Consider the following 23,922-nt stretch of genomic DNA (forward strand, 5'->3'; position numbering starts at 1 on the left):
ACAAAATTATGTAACAGATTGACACACCAAGAAAAAGATACAATATCTATATGTTTTCACTCACGCGTAATCTCTTACTCTTAGGAGTGTGGATGAAATGGTGTGGGATAGCCCACTTCAACAACTACGAGGTTTTTATTTTGCTTTTGTGTTTCACTTTGTAGTTTTTAATAGATAATTGTAAACGTTGAACAAAGCAACAACATAGCAGCAACATATGTGAATTGATCAGACCAATATGCTTGTCCTCTTAAACTTGAGTTTAAATCTCCTTTCAAGTGTACTAGAATGACATTAAAAAGCTAGAATTAAAAGACGGTCAAGTCTTAATGTCTGTTTTCATTGAAGAAGAAAAAGGAAGCCAATATAATCAGCACATTACACAAAACAAAGCGAGTGAGAGTGACTAGAGAGGAGGGCAGATGAGACGATACATAGAACAGGTAACGTGGGATATAACATACCGAAAACCAAACAAGAATAAGAAGCGTTCCATTCCCACATTTCCCATTTTTCTATTTTTCGTCCAATTTATGCATGAAAATGGCAAATATGGGGATTGGAGTGGGTGGTGTTTGCCAAATGGCCATCTCTTTCTCCTTTTTTAATCTTTCAGAGTATTGAAAACTTCTCTCTTCTACTTGACGCCGCCTCATTCTCTCTCACTCCTCCTCTCCTCTCCATTCCTCATTCCTCAATTCCTCTCTCACCTCACCAAGACCAACAACACTTATTAACACACACTGTCACTCCCCTTGCACTCCCGATTGCCTTTAATTTCCCCAAAACACCCTCTTTCTCTTCTCCAATTCTCTGTCCAACACACTCTGTATATGCCTCTGTTTTCTCTCTCACTCCGATTCTCTACTGCCACCCTCATTGCCCTTTTTTTTTCACTTCTCCCCCGTACGTCTCTCTCTCTCTCTCTCTCTCTCCCTCCTCTTTCTTCTTTTGCTTGCATTACTTTATTGGGTTCCTTTTCTTCTGCATTGTTCTTTTGTTATGTTAACCCGCACCTGATATTCCTGCCTTTTTCTATTTTTGATATATTGATTGTGAAGTTGCGATATTCTTGTGATACTGAATTATAAATTTGGCGTCTTGATGATCAGGATCATCTGGGTTTTCTCACATTTGATCAGCTAAAACCCACATTCGATCAGCTATCGAATTCGGGTATTCGGGTATGTTTCTTTCTCCTTTTTATTTGATGGGAACAATTCAAAGCAATCGGATTGATCATCCATTTTCTCTGTTTTGCACGTAAAATGGAGAAAAATATTTTTTTTTTCTATTAAATTAATTTTGTTGAAAATATGTGATGATCCTCATCGTTTTCATGCATTGTGTGGACTCTGTTTCTGGACTGAGAGCTGACATAACGGCCTTGATTGATCGGTACTTTTTTTTTTGTCTAATGGAATGTAGTCCTTATTTAAAAAACAATTAAAATATAAAATAAAAAGTTATAAAACTGGTTTATTTTAATGATCAATTTCTCTAGTAGGAGGAATTTTATCAGATTGAAGTGTTTTGTCATTTCAAATTGGAATTCTGGTGTGGTTTGTGTTCGTAAAATGTGGGTTATTTTGCATAAATATTGTAGGATTATGTCTTGAAGTTGATAGTTTTAAGTGTGTTGGTTTTGTACTTACTGATTTTTGTAATAATGTCATTTGTGTTTATTTTGAGCTGTAATATATAAATTCTTGCTGGATTGAAGGGTTTATCTTGGGAATTTGCTTGCCAGCTAGTGCTTGCTCTGTCTGGCAGAGTGAATTTGTTAAACGGACTGCGAATACGACATGGAAGAAGGAAGAACTGAACTAGAGTTTGATGAATTTGAAAAGCTTCTGGGCGAGATACCAAATGCTACTTCTGGGAACACACATTCTGAGGAATCTGGAACAAAGAATGCGTCATTGTCTCCTATCTGTGTGAACTCCTGCAAGGGGCCATTGAGTGACAAACTCCATAACAATGGGAGGTTGGATGAGGGGAAGAACTCGGCAAAGAAAATTCAGAAATCACCTGTGAAAAGGGTTCAACGAGAGGTAACAAATCTGCCCGATGATCAATCCTTAACGTCTGCACTCGCAGGACTGAGCTTCAATGGCGCAGTGAATATGGAAGCTGGGAGTCATGTCGAAAATTGTAAATCCTTGCAGAACTACTTTTCAATGGATGGACAAATCCCAAACAGCTTAAAGATGCAGGTTTCGAGCATGGATACGCCGGTCATGGTTGTTCCCTCTTTCCAAGCACCAAATAAGATACCTTGTGGATTTTATGAGTTTGATGTGACAAACTCAGGCCAAGAAAGTTCAAACATGTCAAAGTTCAATTCTGAAGAGCTTAAGAAACCGCAGGCTGCCTATTCACAACCTATTGAAAATTTATCTCCTGGTGTTCCTCTAGCTCATGCTGTGGAAGGTTTTCAGTTCCTCTCTAATGTGCCTGCTCCTGGTCTGCAGTTTCCTGTAACTTCTGATCATCAGCAGCAATTCTTTCTTGATGCACAATCTAATATTCCTTACCTACATTCGCAACAGTTAAACCAGAATCAAATTAGCTGGAGAAACATGGAAGAGGAGCAATACCATAGGATGCAGCAGCAATATGTATACTTGCAGCAGCTTCATGATCAGCGGTTGGAAGCTCAGCATCTGGTTCAAGGGAATGGGAATATCGCAAGCAGGCTCACGCGTCCAAACCCGAGGCACCCCCATTTTGAGGTGCCAATCTCTCATCGGCTTGAACAATCTAATCAAGAACGAATCTGGAACAATTATGTGGTTCCCAGGGGTCCACACGAATCGAATCCTGCTCTTTCGTACACAGATTTTAACGAGGTTCAATTTCTTGACAAGGTGGGAAAGCAGAGTTTTCCTAAGAAGATTCTAACAAGATCACAGGGAATGAACACACTAAAAGCTGTGAGGTTTGGTTCTGTTGGAACAGATGAATCACTTACTCATATTAGCCAGAATGGCAAAGTTGTCTCGAATGGTCATTTCCGGCATGCCTTATCTACTCGAAATACCGGATGCTTTCAATTGGATAGTTTGAACACATGGGGTATGTTCCCTAGTTTAATGCATCTTAAGAATACAGATATGAAGGTGCTACCTCAGAAATATACTGATCTGAAGACATTGCCTCAGAAATATAACTCCATGGATGAAATTACTGGAAGAATTTATCTAATGGCTAAGGACCAGCATGGTTGCCGCTTCTTACAAAGAAAGTTTTCTGAAGGCACCCCAAAAGATGTCGAAAATATTTTCTTTGAGATCATTGATCACATTGTTGAGCTCATGACAGACCCTTTTGGGAATTACCTCATCCAGAAGCTGCTTGAAGTGTGTGATGAGGATCAGCAAATGCAAATTCTTCATTCAATCACTAAAAAACCAGGGGAACTTGTTAGGATTTCATGTGATATGCATGGGTTTGCCCTCTCTCTCTCTCTCTCTCTCTCTCTCTCTCTCTCTCTGTGTGTATATATATATATATATATATATCTGTGTGTGTGGGTGGGTGGGTGTGTGCACTCGCTCGCTTGTGCATGTGTTTGAGTTATAATCTCTCTGCTGCATTTTTTCTATATTTTGATATGATAAAATTGGGGTTCTTCCCAACCACAGGACTCGAGCTGTTCAAAAGGTCATTGAAACCCTCAAAACTCCAGAGCAGTTTTCCATGGTTGTTTCATCGCTAAAGCCAGGGATAGTGATGTTGATAAAGAACACAAATGGAAATCATGTTGCACAGCGCTGCTTACAGTATTTAACACGTGAATATCGTGAGGTAAAACATATAGTACATTGAATGATTTTTGAAGATTATGAGTACATGGATGTTGCTGATGTGGAGATGTTTACTATCTCTGTGCAATGTTGCAAGCGTGATATCTTATTTATATATCTTCTTATTTGTTGTCACTTGGTTTAATTCAGATTACCTTACGACATGAATCAGTTTGTGAATTCATTAAATCATGTATCACGGAATGAAAGATGGCAATGATTTCTTTTGCAGTTTCTTTTCGTAGCTGCAACTACTAACTGTGTAGAGCTTGCAACTGACCGCCATGGTTGTTGTGTGCTACAAAAATGCCTTAGCCATTCGGATGCTGAACAAAGAAACCGATTAATCTGCGAGATTACTTCAAATGCACTAATCCTTTCTCAAGATCCATTTGGGTACTCTATTTTTACCCCTTTCTTTTCAACGTCCTTGATTTAATACATTAAAAGCATGGCGTGATATCTGCGTCATTTTTTGTTTGCAGGAACTATGTTGTGCAATTTGTCTTTGAACTTCAGCTTCCGTGGGCAACTTTAGATATTCTTGACCAGTTGGAAGGTAATTATGGGGATTTGTCTGTGCAGAAGTATAGCAGTAATGTGGTTGAGAAAAGCCTGAAATATGCATGTGAAGAGTGGCGAATACGCATTATCCAGGAGCTGATAGAAAATCCGCGCTTGGATCAAGTCATGCAAGACCCTTATGGAAATTATGTTGTCCAAGCAGCGCTTAGTCAGTCAAAGGTAAGTATTATACTCCATCTTACATTCTGTCTTGTGGTTTAAATGAAATTCGTGTTCCTTTACGAAAGAACAATTAAATTAAGAGATCTGCATTTAACAACAAAATATAAGAAGTGAAGTGATCAAATCAATTTTCCAAGTTATTTTTCATCGTGGCAATGATGAGGTTCTTCTATGCTTGCCCTTCAGAAATTCTCTTTGCTGTTTGAGCAGGGAATCCTTCATTCTAAGTTGGTGGATGCAATAAAACCTCACATGCCTGTTCTTCGGACCAGTCCTTATGGGAAGAAAATCCTCTCTAGCAACATTTTGAAGAAATAAACTATTGGTATTTTGCTACAATATCTTCTTCTTTGACATAGCATTCAAGCTTAACCCATTTTCACTCTGACACAGCATTCGAGCTTATACGATTTTCTTTCTTCCACGTTGTAGGTTTTAATTCGTTCAGAGAGTTCCTGTAAATCTGCAATAAGCAGGTGAAGAAAGCTTTATATAGGGCTTAATGGTTTTAGTTTTGAACAGATGTAGATGGAAATTGAGTCTTAATCTTTGTGTTTTCTTCCTCAACAGGTTTTGACAATGTCAGGGCAAATCTCGCAGCATGTCACCAGATCGATATGCTTGTAGATTAGCAGATTCGTTTTTGTCCCGTTTGTTTTTGCGTAGGAATAAAAGGGAATATGTGAAGATGAAGATGTAGACCTGTTTGAGCTATGGGGAAACTGTACCATGGTTGGAAGTGGAAGATGGAGCAATGTGTATCTTACACCTATAGATTATTACTGCCAACGTGCTTCATCTGTGTTTTTGTTGTTTATTAGTATTCGTTCAGAAACACCGTGTTATTGTTTAGTATTTAATAAGAAAATTGTTAATGGTACTATAAAAGTTTTATTTTACACTTCTTATAAATGCATTTTTTTTTCTAAATATAAAAAATTTAAAGTGCAAAATAAGAATTTTAAGTACATATAATAAATCCCATTAATTGATGATTTTTCGTTAACTATAGCTATTCTAATACTAATGTATGTCTTCCTTTTGCTACTAATTTTCGAGCCGTTATTACAACACTCACACAATAAGATGCTGTCCTATGAAATTATAAGACATGTTAATGTTTCATTGGATTCAAGGGTTTGAACCATTTTTTATTAATATGTTTGGAGTTATGTTGTAATATACATATAATCTCAACGACACTAAACTGTAATTCACATATGCGTTTCACAGTTTTATTTTTTGGGAATTGTTATTAGCATTTCAAAAATCTCATACTACACTACATACAAATGTATTTTCCTTTCTAATTATAAAAAGTTTAGAATGCTAATGATAATTTTTATTTTTTAATTGAAAGTTTGCAATGATTGTATTCACAATTAAAGTTGCATGGTGCACAACTACTTTGTTTCTGCAGTAACACAGAAGTCATACCATTAGATTTCCTTGGCAACAAAAGATTTTTTAATGTGATCGGTACACGAGTTACACCATATATTATTATACAAATGATAGAATATATGTATTAAAAAGTTAATAACTTAAAAAATAAAATTTTCCATCACTTACATAAAAACACGTGATGTACCACTCATGTTCCCTTCACAATAAAAAAAAATTTCTTGGCAACCACCCATATAAGTAACACGTGTCATGACATCCTTGAACTGAAGACGAGCCTATTAGGGCCACTAGTCATGGACTCGCTGTAATCCAAAAGCTTTCTCTTTGAGACCAAACAAACGGAATTTCCGTCCCACATCCCTTCAGCAACTCCAACATCTTCATCTTCTTCTCCTGTACTTTAATTTCCGCTTAAACAAAAACAGAAGACAATGTCTTTGGCTTCAACAAGTCACCTGTCTCTCTGTTCTTCACCGCCATTGCCACCAACAAGTGCTTTGACCAAGCAGCAGAACAAGTACCACCCACTTATGTTTTCTCCGACCAAGAATTTCTCTGGTCTGAGCACTTCAAGCTGTTTTATCAACACCCATTTGGTAAGACTGTCTGTTTTCGTCGTAAAAGCATCGGAAACTGAGTCGAAACCAGCAGAGAGTGGAAGTGAAGGAGGAGGAGAGGAAAAAGGAAAACCAGAAGCATATGAAGAGTATGAGGTGGAACTGGTGCAGCCTTACGGGCTGAAATTCTCCAAGGGCCGAGACGGCGGAACTTACATTGATGCCATTGCGCCCGGTGGATTTGCTGACAAAACTGGCAAGTTCACCGTTGGCGATAAAGTTGTTGCCACAAGGTTGTTATCTAATCCTTTCTTCCCCTTCTAATTTCGGTGGCTTTATTTGTATGATTGTTGAACAGCATGACTCTTTCTTTGCATATTTCTGAAAATTTATCCGGAAATATATATACACTCAAATGAAATTGGTTACCAGCTTTTAATTGAAATGGAATCCGAGGGACAATAATATATCAATAAAGGGACACTAAACTGTGGTTTTTATACGATATCAATTGTCGATTTAGTGTCATTCCAGTTCCATTTGTGATTAAACTCATATAATACGTTCTAGTTAGTGTCCCTTCTAATTGTTTGTAGCATTGTATTTATGATTTTGAAGGTTAAGTATTATAGCCTAAGGGAATATCATGACTTTCACATATTGTTCTTAAAGCAATCGTAGTTTGGCACGTGCATAAATTTTTCTTTTTGCTCTTTTGATGAGTTATTTATGGATATGCAAAAAACTACCGATGATTGCCTGTGTTGGCAATGTGATCAAAGAGTTCTATCCATGCAGTGCAGTTTTTGGGGATGAAATATGGCCTGCTGCCGAGTATGGGAGGACAATGTACACCATTCGCCAGAGGATCGGTCCACTTCTCATGCGAATGCAGAAGAGATACGGTTAGCTCATTCTATCTGCCTTGTTTGTACTTGTTATCGCGACTAAAATACTCATAATTCATTCAAGTCCAAAGCTCCTACCTCTTAAATCAATCTTTTGTAACATTGTCTGAGGTTTTTGGAAATTTTGTTTCTTTCCAGGCAATTTAGATACTTCAGGTGAATTAACAGAAAAGGAGATTATCAGAGCTGAGAGGAATTCTGGTGTAATTAGCGGAAGATTGAGGGATATCCAAGTAAGTGAATCATTGTTCCAGTTGCGAACACAAATAATGCTGAATTGTTTCTTCTTGTTTAAGAAGATATTTCTAGAAATGGACTCCAATGTAGTCTCTATATGTTTGTATGTAAAATGACTTCAGATGCAAAACTACCTGAGGAAAAAGGAACAAAAGGCGCAGAGAGAAAGTGACCTTCGACAAGGCCTCCAGCTTTATAAGTATGCAGCTTGATCTTATATTTATTGCATGTTCTCTCCTTCTTCATCTTTCTTTGATAAGGAAAGTTAAAAGGTTCAGTTTGCTTCCATTTAGCCAAGTTTTTTCTTCATTATGACCTCGGATGAAGTCTAAACTTCAGATAACCGGAGGTTGATCTCACTTACAACATTCTTTTCCGTTGTCCTTTTATTGGTTGAAAAAGGGGCGGGAAATATGAGGAAGCATTGGAGAAATTTGAATCTGTGCTAGGATCAAAACCTGAGTTAGATGAAGCTTCAGTGGCAAGTTACAATGTTTCTTGTTGTTATTCTAAGCTTAATCAGGTATTTCCAATAAGAATACTATCATTACGATTAATATGTGCTTCGGTTTCAACATTTCCCTTGGTTTTGGCGTTCAAAGGTTTGGCCATTTTAACTAGATTTTGATTTATCCTTCTACAGCTGACGTTGTTGTCAGGTTAAATAAATTGTGAAGGATTCTCTCTTTTGTAATCAATGTTGTGATCAACTAACTGATTTGTTTATATTGTAATTCTTTATATAGATACAAGCTGGGATCTCTGCACTTGAGGATGCCCTGAAAGCTGGATTTGAAGACTTCAAGGTAACGTACCTATATTTGAGAATACCATGGTTTATTTCATAGAGCTTCTTATGGAATTTATTACTATTACTGTCAACAGAGAATTCGGACTGATCCTGACCTAGAGAATGTAAGAAAAGCTGAGGCTTTTGATCCTCTATTGAAAAGATTTGACGAATCATTCATCAACGAAAATGCCATCAACGCCATAAAATCTATATTTGGCATTTTCGACAAGAAATAGAGCAATGAGCTACTTCAAAAGCTAAAAGGACTTGAGCTGGTCTGCATTTGAGCTTAACGGCAAGTCAACGAAGGGATTGATTGAGCCATCAGCTATCTCGTGCTTCAGACAGATCAGTTTCGCTAATATCAATTTGTTCATGGCATTAGATTTGGATGAGTTTGGAAGATATTTTTTCTCTATTCTTGCTTGCTTCAATCTTTTTCTCCGATGAGAATCTTCTGTTTGTAATTTGCAAGAATTGAAGATAGAAAGAAACTTAAAAGGGTAACAAAAAGTTTCGTATACATAATCTAATGACAGGAGTGTCGATTGCTTTTGTGTTTACAAATATTATTGCATCTTAATCATTTTTCAGGGCACCTCCGCTGAAGCATTAACCATCTAAATGAAAAAACAACTTTATCAAGTATAAATACGGTGTTCCTGGCCCCTGGATCTATGTAAGCCCCGGCGATTACAAAGTAACGGCTGCGCATGAATGGATGATTGGTCTGTTCCCGATCCTGTGTCTGAACTTGTGAGAAGTTTCATAATCAAAAGAATGCAATGTTGTTAACATTCTCATAAACGAAAAGTGACTCTCTTGAGTGCATAAAACAGTCCTGTGAGAGCTGCAGCTACGCTGTAATTTGGTAACGTGAAATGGACTAAAACTGAATTTCAAACACCTGAGTGCCATTCAATTTTAGACTCATCGCATGAAGAACATGAATTTTCCTTTCTTTCTCTCCTGGAATTGCTGTGATTTCCTTTGGAATTTGCAGAGCGGACGCTAATCGAGAAGTTTCATAAAATAATGCAAACACAGCCTCTTCTGTTCTCGTTTTCATTGTCTGTATCTTCTAGTTCACTATTGAAGAAACACGAATCACGCAGTGATTAGGTGAGAAACCAAAACCAAATTTGAAAGGCATTAGTAAGCATAATAAGATGAAAAGCAGAAAAGAATCGGTATTTCAAGGGGATGTAGAAACTGAGGCATGCACAATTGCGCATTGCATATTGAGCGTGGTAATCCATACTGTGTTGTATTATAGATAAAACATCACTGAATGCACATGTTTGGTTTCAACTTTCACATGAATGCTACACTTGGACCAAAAAGGAGAAACGATCCAAATTTTCCAACCAGAACTCGTAGAAATTTCTCTCTTTTCAGATACAGTAGTTTATGATGTTTTCTGACCTACTTAACATTCAGAAAGAAAACCAAGATCAAGCATCATGTGTGAATTCTGAATTCTGAATTCTGATGTAGGATTTTCTACATATTTTCAGAAATTGGAAGCTGTCAATCTTGGAGAATTAATCAAAGAATTCCACCCAAAGAAAAACTAAACGCAAAATAATTTGAGTACAATAATGAAGTAGCATGGTAGAGAGAGAAAGAGAGAGAGAGAGAGAGAGAGAGTAGAGACCACGTACCTGCACTGAAATTCCCTGATGTCAACAAGCTGCTTCCCTAAAATGTCTATCCACTGCACTGTCTTCTTTAGTTCCTCCTGTTTTGGAGCACTGGAGTCCGAATTGGGTTTTCGGAGACTACTTTTGAGACTAGGCTGAGCAGTAGATGGTTGTGGATTCGCATTACCTAATAACTTTTCCTCCTTGATGATTTCTTCATCAGCCAAGTGATCAGATGTCTCAGGAACTGATGCAAGTTTTGAATTAGGCAAAGGTGGAGGTGGAGGTGGAGTTGGGGAATTCTGTAATTCGAGCTGATCCAGGAGTGTATATGTGAGGGGAATTAGGCTTGCAAAAGCAAATCAAGGGAGGACAATGAATCTTGCAAGACGCAAACCTCATCAAATATAAATATATATATATATATATATATATATATTATCTATCTATCTATGTGCCTGCCTGCCTGCGTTCCAAATTATCTCATTTTGCAGTTCCAATCTCAATTCTCAAAAAATGCGACAAAGTATGAATTTGGCAACGTCCGTACGCGCACTATCTGTTACAAATGAAGGCCGGTGAAGTTGGATTCCAACTCCTCCCACCAGAAGGAGAAGACTCTCAACAAACCAACCTAAAAAGTAAAGCATAAAAAATGAGGCTTGCTTATTGCCTACTGCCTATGCTTGTGGGAATGGGATGCCCTTTTATAAATTATAAAGTAGAGGGAGGGAACAGAAAGAAAGCAGCAATTATGTCTATGGAGACTGAAATTACGATGATACCCTGTTCTTTCAGGGTTCCACTTCCACATCCTCCGTCATGAACATGATGAACATCAAGGACAACGTTGAGAAGAAACAGAAAATGAAATGAGAGAGCAAAGTCTGCAAGTTTAGAAAGAAAGAAAGAAAGAACAAAAACGAAGGAAAGGGAAGGGAAGGCTTTGAATAATGGAATTTTAATTAGCTGGAAAGGAAAGCACCCATGACGACAACCCTATCTATCTCAAATCCAAATCCAAATCCAAATCCAAAAGCTTCTTTTCTTTCCCTTGATTACCAATTAGCAAGTACCAACCATCAGTCAGGCAGGCAAATACTAGTCTTATATTTTGTATCATTCTCTCTTATAATATATGCTCTCAAGTGGAAATGGCATGCCAAATTGTATTTTTTTTTTTAATTAGGCAAGCTTATCGTTCTATAGAAAATTAATGTATTTATTTATTATTTATTTATGTGTGTTGTTAGGATTCATGCCTGCCATTGTTAATTTTATGAATACAAATAATCAACCACCCGAGTCTCGTAATCTCAAATAAAAGGCTAGGCTACAATCAATTCTTCTTTATATATAATATCAGGGTTACACAACAAAATGGTAACAACAAATCCAATATAGATATAATTATTTATAATATTTGAAAGAATAATCACTAATTATGATATTAGATATGTTTGAATTGTTTACAATAGCAAAGAAAACTTTATCTCCACTCATTAGATGTAATTTTTTTTCGTTATTAATAAATATATAAAAGAAGAAAAAGAACAATTGATAGGTTCAGATTCGTTAGTCATCGGGCATGCTTAGACATAACTTATACATGTACTTGAATGTCGTCCTTAATCCCCTTTTTTTTTTTTGTGGTTAGATGTGATTGATTAATGAAGGAATATTGGTAACATGCATGCACGTGATTAAATTAATAATTCGTAGATATATGGTCCATGCATGCAAACCCCATAATTTAATATATGGAATTTAATATTTGGGGACATCAGACCAGCCCAGGATTGAACTTTGAAATCATGCCGTCAGATTCAAATCGCCATTATTCGTATTGTGTAGTTGTATTCTCATATCACTGCTCGCTAGTCATATTCTTTTTTTACGAATTTGGCTCTCTTTTTCTCATAAATTAATTAAGAAAGAAATCTCTGTCCTTTTCTTTTCTTTTTTAAAGAGAAAGAGAGAGAGATTGTACCGACACACCCTCATATGGTCGGATCCGTACATCATCTGAACAAAACAAGACCACCTAAAATATATTTCGAAGTTAATAACTACACCTTCGTTATCAGTAATTTTCCAAGAAGTACGAGCTCATTTAGACGTGCTTTTAAAATGACTGAAAACGCTTTTGATGAAAATATTTTTGAAAACAATTCTTAGTAAAAATACTAGTAAATCCAGTAAAAACACTTTTAGAACCCAAAAATATTTTCTTTAAAAACGTTTCAAATCATTTAAAAATCACAACCAAACGAGCCCTTAATCTTCTTCTGCTAAACTCCAACATTAAATGGCGGAACCACAAGTAACAAACCAAGCGATCCGTTGCCCGTTAAACTGGGCATCGGTAGAAATAGATGAACGAAAAATAAAGCCCGTTGCAGTTTGAACTCAAATATTATAACTCATCCTAGGGCCTCTTGCTGCCTCAGACCTTATTGATGAACTTTAAGAACCGGGAAAGCAATTACATCTCTAATGCTTGCCGAGTTTGTTAAAAGCATGACTAGCCTGTCAATTCCAAGTCCCTGAAAATATATACAACTTCTACCCATTAGTTTTCCTATGATTTTCTCCCAAATTACAAAGATGCAGAAGGAAGGATAATGACCGTACCATTCCTGAAGCTGGAGGCATCCCGTATTCCAAAGCTGTAATGAAATCATCATCAACAGTCACCTCATACGAGTCATCCTTTTCCTTTCCTTTATCATCTGCACCATCTGTTTCGGAATTACCTGCCGCTTTCTTCTCATTGTGCTGCCTCACTTGCTCTTCCAACCGTCCTCTCTGCCAAAATTTATCACCAATCATAAATTCTCTATGCTTTGTAATAGAAACCAACTTAGTGAACTATACAACAATTGGCAGTGAAAATAGACAATCAGTGGTTCATGATTACCTGATCCATAGGATCAGTCAGTTCAGAGAAAGCATTAGCAAGCTCACGACCACAGATGAAAAGCTCAAATCTCTCAGTCAACCCTGCATTTCTAATTTGGAAGTACTCAGGAGTAAGGTGATCTAATTGCTAGTAGTATGTAAACCAACATGGTTCGTATCATACCTTCGGTGTGGCTTGGCCAGAGGAGATATCTCAATAGGATAGTCTAAAACAAATGTGGGTTGCAAAAGCTTTGATTCTACAACAATCTCAAAAACCTGGAGATATGAATTATTAGGACCAGAAAAAAAAAGGAGACAACCTAGAACCAAGCAATAACAATAATAAATCCACACTTAAAGAGTGTCCGATTTTCATCACTGAAATCTGTTCTGTTCATACCAACAGCCTCCCATCAGATTGATAACTCAGCAAACTAATAAGTCTATCCACATATAAAACCAAGATCAAGAATTATGGACTGTAGATTGAGATCAACCTCATTAAGAAGGTGGCCCGTAGATGTGCATGCTTCAATAGAAACTTTGTCTTTGTGATCAAGGTCAACTCCAAGTGTTTTCAAAGTAACTTCTTTAGCCACTTTAAGATCATTGGCCAACTCACCAAAATCAATCCCAGTGGATTCTTTTACAAGATTGTGCATGGTTTCCCTCCTCCAAGGCCGCTCAAGATGTATCTCAGCCCCCTGAATAGAATATGATACCAGTTACAACGTATTAAAAGCAACTCAATATCATATATTAACTAATAAGGACACGTAATTTCCAACTTGCTTTTCACAGAAATGTGAACTGCAGAGAAATCCCGTCACAAGTTGGGTGAAGTCGCATTTACCTGATAATCAACAGTGAGAGTCCCATGAACTGCAAGCGCACATCGTGTAACAATTTCCTCCGCCATGTTCATCATGCTTTCATAGTCTGAATATGCCTCGTACATCTAAGATTAGACTAATACCAATAATGATCAGAGCTTCACTTGATTAAACTAAGAAAGTTAAATACATAATAGCCTATACCCAGCCATGCTAATTTGGTAAAGTATATTCAGACGAGTTGAAATAGACAGTAATAATTAATTACCTCTATTGTGGTAAATTCAGGATTATGACGAGTTGAAATGCCTTCATTCCTGAATATTCGACCCATCTCATACACTTTTTCAAACCCACCAACCTGTCATCCATAGAAAGATCCTTTTCAATATTTAATCCAAGTGTAATATATGCCCAGAAGTATAGAGAAATGAAATATGCTGTGAATCATTTGCTACTGTACAAAACTTAAACCAAGCTTTGACAGTGTTTCTGTGAACCAGTAATAATTCGCATTCTTAACAAAAGTAAAGTCCTCACCAGCATTCTCTTTAAGTGGAGCTCAGTTGCTATTCTCAAATACAGGTCCCTTCCAAGTGAATTATGGTGTGTTACAAATGGCCTAGCTTCCGCTCCACCAGCTGTTCCCTAGTTTATCAAATCAATTAAAAACCAAGTTCCAGGTATATGATATTAAAATAAATTCATATAAATAATCAGAAATTATATATTCCAGGAATTGAATAGTATTTCTTTAACTTGTAAAAATCACTCCAGGTAACAATTTCTTGCATAACCATCACCAACTGATATGAATATGTAAACAAGTTAATCAGTGACCATTTTGGATTTGCACTAATTATTTATTTCTCTACGTGCAGTCGCAATTTCTCTCTTAACTGTACAAATAAGTCAACGACTAAACAGCCAGTGGTCAATTGTCATCTAAAAAATACTGTTAAAATATAAAGTTTTATGGTCACAAGATGAACTCCACTTCAAGTTGTTCAGTTCCAATTTACAAGGAAAAACTTTCAGCCAGGCTTTTAATTGAATACGTGTATGATATGAGCATATACTATCTAAAATAACCACAGAAACAGAGCCTAACAAATCAAACATCTAAAGCGCCAAACAAATATGAGACTGGGAGAAATTGTCAAACCTGCAGAACTGGAGTTTCAACCTCAACGAAACCATCAGACTCCACTGCCTTTCGTATCTCTGATATAATCTAATCAGTAAAACCAAAAATTAAATTATTTTCAATAACGGAACTGTAAGTTCTAAAATTATCAAACATACAAAGGAACATCTAAAAAATCTAGTAGGTTTTAATTGTTTTCTGATAAGGAGAGAAGAGGAATGATTTACCTTTGCTCTTTTCCGGAATACATCGGCTACCTCAGGATTAGCAATCATATCTACATACCTAAATATTAATAGGAAAATACGACACAACAAACAAAAAGAATTATAAACCTGTAAGTAAACCAAAATTTTCACATCTATTTATCATATACAGGAGGAAAGAAAGATTTCTGTATAATGTCTAGACATAAAAAAGGTAATACTCAAAAAGAAAATATCAACTCACCGTTGACGGTAGCGCTTGTCCACATCTGTAAGACCATGATACTTGTCTGGCAGCGGGAGTAGAGATTTTGTAAGAATTGCAAAAGAATTCACATAAATCGAAAGCTCCCCTGAGGAATTAACCAGGAATGTTCGTTAGCTTTCTTTGCAGGACCTTGAAGCAAATATAACCTCTTTCTAGACAAGCATGAAACTTGTTGGTAGGTTTAACATAATTAACCAATGGAAATTCGCAAATAGTAAAAGGCTTTTACTTTTATCTAGCAACTAATCCATAACTCAGGTATAATATTTGTTCGTTTTATTATGGAAGCCATTTCTCCTATCAGTGAAGCTTAGCAACTACTTATAAACAAGAAACATGAAATAAGTTACCTTTATCTGTCCGTTTGATGGATCCACTAGCACCAACTATATCACCAATATCAACAAGTGCCTTTAGCTGATCAAATTGTTCGTCTGCAAGCCGTTCCTTTTCACAATAAAGCTGAAACCAAATGTCCATAACTTCACTCACAGCTTATCGAAGTGCTCGTTTCGTTTCACTTAAACGGTAATTAAAAGTGCGTTTTTTCAAAAGAAACGAGGAATGAGATATAGCCAATCAATATTTGCAAACATGTTAAGACATGAATATTATAACAATGCAAGCTTTCCTAACCTGAATTGTGCCGGAATCGTCCCTCAGTGTCAAAAATGCAAGCTTTCCAAACGCTCTGCGAGCCACGATTCTTCCTGCAATGGACACAGCATCCTTCTCGCCTTTTGCCTCTTCACCGTCCGCTAAATCCTTGTATATATCTTGCAGCTGATCAGCAGAGTGAGTCCTTTCCCACCCATAAGCATATGGCTCCAAACCTTTACTCCTCAGTTCTTCTACCTACGAAACCCATATGGAAATTCAAAGTGAGAAGCAAGTTTGAAGCCCAGAATTTGAATTCCTTCATGTCCCAGAATTCTGCCATTAAAGTTTCAGAGTATCAGTCAGAGCTTCATTGGATAGAACTTACCTTCTTCAAACGAATGGCTCGAACAGCGTCTTTATCGGAGGTGGAGGAAGATGTGGATGCGCGCCGGTCGCGGCCGCCGGCTCTGGCGGCGTTGGCGGGAGTGGTGGTGGGGGTGGAGGTGGAAGAGCAACAGCGGAGGACAACTCTAGAATACGAAGAAGAATGAGAAAATGGTCGTCTGAGAGTGGTGGTGGTGGTGGTGGTGGAAGCAACGCGGAAGAGGTGCTTCAGTGGCTGCGAGGATAGGCTCCATAGCTTCACCGCATCCATCCCCTTGTTTTTGGTTTCACAGCCAAAGTGTCTACTTCTCACTTCACTACTTCCATCTTTTGTTTTTTCTTTCCTACTTTTACCAACGACAACTCCAATGGCCAGAGGGGCTTTGTGGAATGGGCTAAATCTGGCCCATATTTATGTGATGACCCATTGAAGTTGCGATCCAACTTTGGTGCCCTGTCTTGAGTTATAGTCGAAAGCCAATTACATAATGTGATGTGTTTTAATTCCTGATGTGTGTGATTTTGATTTCTCACACATCTCTTATTAATTTTTTCATTTGATTTTCTTTAATTCATCAGATTTGGCGGTCGAAAATTAATAAGATGTGTGAAAAGTAAAAAATGGTATGTGGATAAGCATACCCCTTAGTTTTATATAGGGCAATACGAGATTGACGTGAAAAAATATTGCAATGTCATCTTTGTTTTGCATTGAAGTTCTTACTAATAGGGGGATACACAGAGATTTATAGAATTTTTAGAAAAGGAGTCAGTACATCATAATACAACTGAAAGAGAGTTATTTATAAGTGTCTCTCCAAATCAATGCAACTTGGGTTCTTGTAGATGGGATAGGATCATAGGATACCATGCCATGCCTTTGAATTTCCAAGACAGTTACCCCCAACTCAATTTACTTTTCTTTTATTGTGATTTCAGTATTCTGGCAATATTTAAAGACAGCAACAGTTGGTTCCTAAAATAGTAGTTTGGTAAGAAGGGTTAGGAAACAGCAGCTCTAAATACACTTGTTGAACAAAATGCAGGGCGGGTCGTTGTCATTATTTATGAATTATCTGACATTCAACAAGATTAAATGATTGATGTTATAAACATCAAGGACGCCATCTGCCAATAGATAACGTGTTAAAGCAGATTTTCAATAACTGCTAATAGATAACGTGTTAATAACAAAATATAACTATAACTTCTTGAGTTGAGTATATCTACGACTCCAACGGTGAAAGTAAGACAGAGCGGTCAAAATTGAGATCCACTCAGTCAAACTCCGCCATTTGTTTTGCAGAATTCAATTTTTGAGTCCCAATTGCCCAACTTTCAACAAAAATAAGACGAACAGAACAGAACAGAGTCCCGTTACCATACGCACGCCAAGTCCACAGAGGAGGCACGAAAATGGTGTTCAACTGCCTGATGGTGGAGTCGGTGGCGCACCTGTCGGCCGAGACGTGGCAGTACTTGGCATGCTTACCGGAGCGCTTGAGCAGCCACCAGCTGTTGGATCTCATCTTCTGCCTCCCTCTGCAGCAGTTGGGTCGCCTGGCTTTCTGCCTCTGGACCTTCCTTTGCGTCCCTCCGCTCGACTCCTACTCTTACTCCGACTCCGATGACTCATCCACCACCGTCGATTACGATGACTATTACTACGATCCCCACTCTGATTGATTCCCTTGTGCTTCTTCGACTGTCTTCTCCTTCCCCGGCGCCCCCTGTACGGTAATTTTCTACTGTCCTTTTTGCGTTTTCTTTTATCTCAATTGCTTTGTTTTCGTTTCTGGAATGTTGGGTTTGTGCCGATTTGCTTTATCATTGACTTTTAATCTTTGCAGAATGATGGGTTGAGTGCGTGATTTCTTTGCATTGATGAATTGGGTTGTTCAAGATTGCTCTTTTTTCTTCTGATTATTAGAATTTAATGGGTGATCAGCATGAGGCTCGAGAAGCTAGATACATAGTGTGACAAAAGCGCTTCGCTCTGGCAACAAATGTTGAGAATCAAGTGTTCTAAGAATTGATTGCCATGAAAAAAATGAACTTTGTTAGTGCTTGTGGCATTGACTTGTTATGTATGTATGTATGTATGGCAATGTATGTCTTGCTAGTTACTCGTTTCACTAGTTATACAAGGTTGGAAACTCCTACGTCTGATATGCAGTCCAGTCTCGGAGGCTATCAAGTGAGTGCACTCAAATTTGTAGGCATGACGCATTAGGGGTGTCGAGTCTAAAATTTAGATATATCCAAGACACTTTAGCAATGCCTTGAATCAGTACGATGATGCTAATTTGATGGTTGATGTTTTGGTAACATTGTAATGCTTTAAAAGAAAATTTATTCTTACTGATGAATGATGATCATGAAACAGAGTTAGGACGATGGTGTGAAAAAATTAGGGAGATGTTATTGGCACTCCTAAAGGTCTTCCCGCCCTCATGTTTTAAAAGTACAAGGAAAAATTTGTATAGAGAGGAGTGCAGCATATAATTTCTAGAGGGCCAATATTAGCTCTCAAAATTTATCATTAGGAAGTAACCAAAAGAAGCTGCACCAGCGGCTCATATTAATCATTGTTTATTCTATTTTGGTTTGGCTGGAATCATAGTATTCTTTGTTAGGAAGGTGGATTAACTGATTAAGTATGGAGTCAGAACTAAACATTATGTCAAACTTGATTGTTTCTCCAAAACACTTATCAAAGATCTGAGATTTCCTATGATTTGGGTTGCACACATTCATTTGTGAAGTCTGAGGCAGGAGGGATGAAGGTATGGTGAGTTTAAGATAATAAACAAATAGTCACATTTAATAAATTTATCGAGCACCTTCAATTTGAGGGAAATAGTTGAAATGCATTGGAAATTTGGCATGATGTGGAGTTCAGACCATTGCTGTACTGATCTTCAGCAAGTTAATGCACTTTAGACTTTGAGTAGTCCAAGAAACGCCTGGGAGCAAGTTGGTAAGTTAGCATTAGCAGTAGTCTTTCATACTTTAAATTGAAAATTAGAGGATAGGAACATGTGTTTACTGAATATCGAGTTATGAAGTATGCTCTTAGGTTGGCACTCGTTTGATGGGCTGTAAAGACCTCTCGTAGAGAAAAGATCTTGAACATCAAACATGGCCTTTTCTAGAAAATGGCCCCTTCCTCTTGGAGGTTGAAACCTACTAATATTTTGGAGATGATGTTCTGTGCACATTGCCGTATTATAGACTTGCTATGTCAAATTGTCAATGTAAGCGACATCAACCCATATTCTTCATGCAGTGTTTTCCACGTAGTCTGTAATTCAATTAAGAAACCCTTGGTTTTTAATTGAGTGGCCTTGGAAAAATATCCCATTTTCATGTTTCTCGGTAACTTTAAATTGAGAAGATAGTTTTTAAACACTTTCAATTTTTTTTTACTTTTATTTATAAACAGAAGTTCCAGATTTTCACAAGCTTGATGGGGTCCATGCAACCCCTTCAGAGTTGTGCTTTTTTTTTTCGAAGAACCGTGTGCTTGTTGGAAGTTAGGAATAATACACAAATTATTCAGTGTTGGATTTGCTGATTTGTTGAGCATTTGATGCATAGATTGCTTTTGTGAAATCTAACTTTTAAATTCTTCAGATACTGGCTAATGCATTTCAGCACTTATTGTAGGAAGATGCTGGATGGAAGATAAATTCTTCGATAAACTCTTTCGTTGCTATACATTGTAGGTTTGCCTGGGAGGGGACATGATATCATTGAAGAGCAGGCTTAACTTCGTGTTAGATTGCTGGTCGCTGGTGGAAGGAAAGGAAAACTACTTTCTGAATACATTTAAGTTGAGATCCCAGTCCTGTGTTTGTTTTCTTTCTTTGTATGAAAGCTTCAAACAGTCTTAGATTCTTTGAGTTGCTGATTTCCTTGGGTCTTATTATACGTGGAAGCATCGATACTGGATCATATGCTGGTGATATTGTATATACAAATTGTACAAAAATATTGGATGATATAGTTGATAATTAGTAACACTCAACCTCGTACAGCATCTCACTTTCTGCAGCCATGTTCTTGCATTTGATGTAATTTGTATTTGATTATTTGGATTTAATATGATGTACTCAGTTGGAGCGCTAACTAATAAGCTAATGAGACCGAAAAATGGGTAGATTCAAGCTCAGAATTATTAGGCAAGTACATCACCATGGCGCCGCTTTTTAGAAATGGATACTTAAGCATGATGAATTCTTCATGGAAGGGTTATGTCTCTGACATTGTTGGTGGAATTAAGAGTGTGAGACTAACGAAATGTTCTCACCGGTCTAATGATTTACGATACTAGAGAGACAAGGAATGCCTTATGATGCAAGTCTTATTTGCTCTATTAATCGTGTTCCCGCCAAGAATTGCGGACTTCCACACTGGAATTCTGCACTGGAAGATGTACAAAGACCTGCAACACTAAAGAAAGAGAGTAGTGTGTGATGTCTCGTGTGGTGTTCGAGACATTTTCGATATGATGTCTCAATTAGGCAGCTTCTGGTTCAAGGTCCGGTAGTAATGGTTGTGAATTAGTTGGTACATGGTCTCTGTTTTGGTAATCTGTTAGTGTAGGGATGATGGTCGCTGCAGGGAAAGTATTAGTTGCTAAATCCTACATGCATGTTGGTTATTATTAGGAGTTGGTTTTTTCGAGTGATTTGAAAGCATTAACTCGGCATGTTAGGTTGAAGATTGGTGATTACTGCCTTATGCAGTTCGTGTTTTCTAATCTTCTGGAATTTTGCAGATATGGGCACAGCCAAGTTGGCTGGAACAATGTGCCGTGTCTCTGCTCCACCTTGAATTCCACTTCTCGTAGTCAAATATGGCACATGACATGCATATACAAGTCAAACATGGATACATTGCAGTTGTATTGCAATATGTTGTCCAGTTTCTCCGCGGCGTTAGGTAGAGGAGGCTGTTCATCTTTATCACGTGTGATGCGGTGACGAGAATCCATTCATATTATTCGTTAGGGGGTCTGGGTGGATCGTGATGGTTGTAGATTATTACTATTCTTCTAGCAGCAGAGGTAAAAACACAAAGCGAGAAAGTGAAATAAGAGAGAGGTGGTTTAGGTCAAAGAAGAATGCTAACAACATTCTTATTTGGAAATCATATTATTTTCATTCTCATTCATGCAATTCTGCACGACAATTTAAACCGTTTATTTCGAGGTCGTCATCTAAAAATCATCTCTACAAAAAGTTAAATTTATCCAGAAGTTTTTGCTCATCTAACTATTATTCAATAATTCTCTTAAACATTGAAATTATGACAATATTAGTCTAAACAGTTTTGACGATATCTTGTTTGGTTCTTTTGTTGCAAAGTTGCTATTTAAAAGGTGACCTAGATAACTTCTGGTTTCAATCATTAAGTAACAAGGCTATCATAAGAAAGAAAAGAGAAAATAGAATGAGAAAAACTTTCAAAAAGTTGCTAACCCTCCTAGGCTAATTAGCCAAAACAATGTGCTTACCCCTTTATTCTGAAATTTGATCCTCATTCCATAGATTATAGTAGCTTTATTTTAATACAGACCATATATATTGTCTATAGTAAGGGTGGATGAATGAGATGAGCTCATAATGGGCTAATCATAATAATTTGATTCAAATTTACGCTTAGTGAAAATCGAGCTTAAACTTTTCATTTACAAGTGAAAACCGTAATCCTAAGTGACATAGATTATATAGTAGTTTAGAATGCGAAGTTTAATAGGTAAAAGAAATAAAGGAAATAATATAGGTGGCATCGGCATCGTACTCACCAATGCCGGTGTATATGTTTCAAATGCATGTGGGGTCTGGACCTTCCATTTTTCTTTCTCCCGTCTATTATTAAGGCAGGTTTGGCGCGCATTGACAGCAAGTGCTACATTTTCATAGTACAAAACCATGAATCATGCAGTGGAAAAAGGAAAGGAAAAGCCAGGCCTTGGTATACTTCAATCATCCAATGGCTTATGAGAGTTATGGCCCCCTCTCCCATCTTATCAAATTATGCATGTATATATACACACATATACATCTTCTTTTTCTTTGTTTCTACACATTTGAGTATTTGACTAGTGAGTACTGAACTGATAGATCCGCCTTTCTATTTCTCCTCCCAGCTTTCCAACTTTTCCAGTTGGTGAGGATTTTGAGATATTTTGCTGGCCTGAAAATGAAATAATGGTCGTCTTGTTTAGTTTATACTTTCTAATTAATTCTTCTCAACTCTCTAATTCTCTTTTGTTTTGAACGGATTAGAATTAATGTCCTTTTCTTAATTTAAAATGAAGGAGACATTCATCCATGCTTTGGGAAGGAATCGGATTAAACAAAAAATTAAAATTATTTTGCATTTGATATATATCAGCATTTGAAGTTGGAACAATTGTTTTCTTTTAGTAATCTATAAATAATTACAAGACTTTGAACTGAATTAATACATCAGAAAGAATATATGAAGTTACCAAAGGATCGATGAACAACTCTAGTTTTTTGTATTCTTTTTTCTTTTTCCAATCACTTGGTGGTTTGCTCATCACAATCAATAAGCGTCATCATATACATATGTGTGTGTGTCGGTGCATGCTGGTTTGAAGACAAATCTTCCAAAAAGATTTGTATTCCGTCAGAGCAAATTAAGAATCCTTCACATTCTCCTCTCCTAGTTTCACAATTTAACTCACTTCTTGCATCATTGCATGTTCAAGTGCTGCATTCATATGACATCAACAATTAAAAATCCTTGAGGTTTTAAGGGCCACTCAAATTCAATACCAGATTTATTTTTCATATTATTACTAATTAAACTATGCTCTTGTTAATAAAAATAAAATAAAGAATTTCGACCAACTCGCATACAAGGACAAACCATGCCCATGGTTCACATGTTCATGGACTTTTGTGTCTCATCCAGTCCCACATTATTTGCCAGTTTTCCACCAGAAAAAGAAAATAAATATATATATTTATATATATATTGTTTTCCAGTATTTGTTTTTCAATTACTTTTAAATTATTATTATACGTTAATAATTTGAATTTTCTACGGTCCTGAAGCAGCGAAGCCAACCATTAATTATGCATGCATGGCTCCTTGACGTCGATAAAGGCGTCCGTTTGCAACAAGACACCTCACACATTGCATATTCCTTTTTCCTTGCATCTAATTACAATCTACCAGATGAATGATGATGATGGAACACGGAATTAATGTTATTTTAAATGCAGAAAAGTTAAAATAGTAAATGATCATTTAATTAAGAAAAGTGATTAGAAGATTGGTAATTCACAGATTAAAAGATTATTTGTTACTATTATATCTTGAAAGTAGATGTTTTGGACTTTTCATGATGTCTAGATAATGCTGCTTTCGTTTGGCAGTCTCATTTTTGGTCTCATAATATATGGATTCGAAGAAAATGACGAGATCCACAAGACTCGA

The 23,922-nt window shown here is 37.0% G+C and overlaps 3 protein-coding genes and 1 long non-coding RNA gene across 5 annotated transcripts; 2 read left to right on the top strand and 2 right to left on the bottom strand.

Moving 5' to 3' along the window:
* Window positions 1-481: 481 nt before the first annotated feature.
* Window positions 482-5,457, top strand: LOC103931438 (pumilio homolog 12). The gene is made up of 9 exons (XM_009340918.3): window positions 482-906; window positions 1,113-1,184; window positions 1,724-3,451; window positions 3,648-3,810; window positions 4,042-4,205; window positions 4,295-4,553; window positions 4,767-4,881; window positions 4,989-5,032; window positions 5,127-5,457. Exons 3-7 carry the CDS (start codon window positions 1,806-1,808, stop codon window positions 4,872-4,874), a joined length of 2,340 nt encoding a protein of 779 aa, XP_009339193.2. The 5' UTR covers window positions 482-906; window positions 1,113-1,184; window positions 1,724-1,805; the 3' UTR covers window positions 4,875-4,881; window positions 4,989-5,032; window positions 5,127-5,457.
* Window positions 5,458-6,267: 810 nt separating this feature from the next.
* LOC103931436 (protein MET1, chloroplastic) lies at window positions 6,268-9,004 on the top strand. Its single transcript, XM_009340915.3, has 7 exons — window positions 6,268-6,813; window positions 7,319-7,425; window positions 7,567-7,661; window positions 7,788-7,864; window positions 8,068-8,188; window positions 8,412-8,471; window positions 8,551-9,004. The coding sequence occupies exons 1-7, from the start codon at window positions 6,395-6,397 to the stop codon at window positions 8,692-8,694; spliced, it is 1,023 nt and encodes a 340-aa protein (XP_009339190.2). The 5' UTR covers window positions 6,268-6,394; the 3' UTR covers window positions 8,695-9,004.
* LOC103931437 lies at window positions 8,957-11,283 on the bottom strand. The gene is made up of 2 exons (XR_007253036.1): window positions 10,123-11,283; window positions 8,957-9,547 (listed from the first exon to the last, which is right to left on the bottom strand). It is a non-coding gene; the product is annotated as an uncharacterized LOC103931437 (long non-coding RNA).
* Window positions 11,284-12,127: 844 nt separating this feature from the next.
* Window positions 12,128-16,776, bottom strand: LOC103931435 (lysine--tRNA ligase, chloroplastic/mitochondrial-like). Of its 2 annotated transcripts, XM_009340914.3 has the most exons (14): window positions 16,445-16,774; window positions 16,096-16,314; window positions 15,810-15,921; window positions 15,436-15,544; window positions 15,213-15,270; window positions 15,004-15,072; window positions 14,379-14,486; window positions 14,107-14,199; window positions 13,859-13,963; window positions 13,503-13,709; window positions 13,187-13,281; window positions 13,022-13,112; window positions 12,736-12,909; window positions 12,128-12,647 (listed from the first exon to the last, which is right to left on the bottom strand). In XM_009340914.3, the coding sequence occupies exons 1-14, from the start codon at window positions 16,712-16,714 to the stop codon at window positions 12,555-12,557; spliced, it is 1,803 nt and encodes a 600-aa protein (XP_009339189.2). In that variant the 5' UTR covers window positions 16,715-16,774; the 3' UTR covers window positions 12,128-12,554. The 2 variants fall into 2 exon arrangements, 1 of the variants encoding a protein (XP_009339189.2); XR_007252934.1 differs by lacking the exon at window positions 12,128-12,647 and having other exon boundaries at window positions 12,851-12,909; window positions 13,022-13,104; window positions 16,445-16,776.
* Between the last annotated feature and the right edge of the window lie 7,146 nt (window positions 16,777-23,922).

Source organism: the organism of the source record quoted next, unplaced genomic scaffold (genome assembly GCF_019419815.1).
Source record: "Pyrus x bretschneideri cultivar Hongxiangsu unplaced genomic scaffold, Pyrus_bretschneideri_v1 Contig51, whole genome shotgun sequence".
NCBI classification, from domain to species: domain Eukaryota; kingdom Viridiplantae; phylum Streptophyta; class Magnoliopsida; order Rosales; family Rosaceae; genus Pyrus; species Pyrus x bretschneideri.

Excerpts from the sequence above, each read along its gene's own strand:
- LOC103931438 (XM_009340918.3), top strand. The coding sequence starts at position 1,806 with ATGGAAGAAGGAAGAACTGAACTAGAGTTTGATGAATTTGAAAAGCTT. Across the intron at positions 3,452-3,647 it reads ATTTCATGTGATATGCATGG|GACTCGAGCTGTTCAAAAGG; the intron begins GTTTGCCCTCTC and ends TCCCAACCACAG. Across the intron at positions 4,206-4,294 it reads CTTTCTCAAGATCCATTTGG|GAACTATGTTGTGCAATTTG; the intron begins GTACTCTATTTT and ends TTTTGTTTGCAG.
- LOC103931436 (XM_009340915.3), top strand. The coding sequence starts at position 6,395 with ATGTCTTTGGCTTCAACAAGTCACCTGTCTCTCTGTTCTTCACCGCCA. Across the intron at positions 7,426-7,566 it reads GCGAATGCAGAAGAGATACG|GCAATTTAGATACTTCAGGT; the intron begins GTTAGCTCATTC and ends GTTTCTTTCCAG. Across the intron at positions 7,662-7,787 it reads GAAGATTGAGGGATATCCAA|ATGCAAAACTACCTGAGGAA; the intron begins GTAAGTGAATCA and ends AAATGACTTCAG.
- LOC103931435 (XM_009340914.3), bottom strand. The coding sequence starts at position 16,714 with ATGGATGCGGTGAAGCTATGGAGCCTATCCTCGCAGCCACTGAAGCAC. Across the intron at positions 15,271-15,435 it reads GACAAGCGCTACCGTCAACG|GTATGTAGATATGATTGCTA; the intron begins GTGAGTTGATAT and ends ATTAATATTTAG. Across the intron at positions 13,113-13,186 it reads CTGGCCAAGCCACACCGAAG|AAATGCAGGGTTGACTGAGA; the intron begins GTATGATACGAA and ends CTTCCAAATTAG.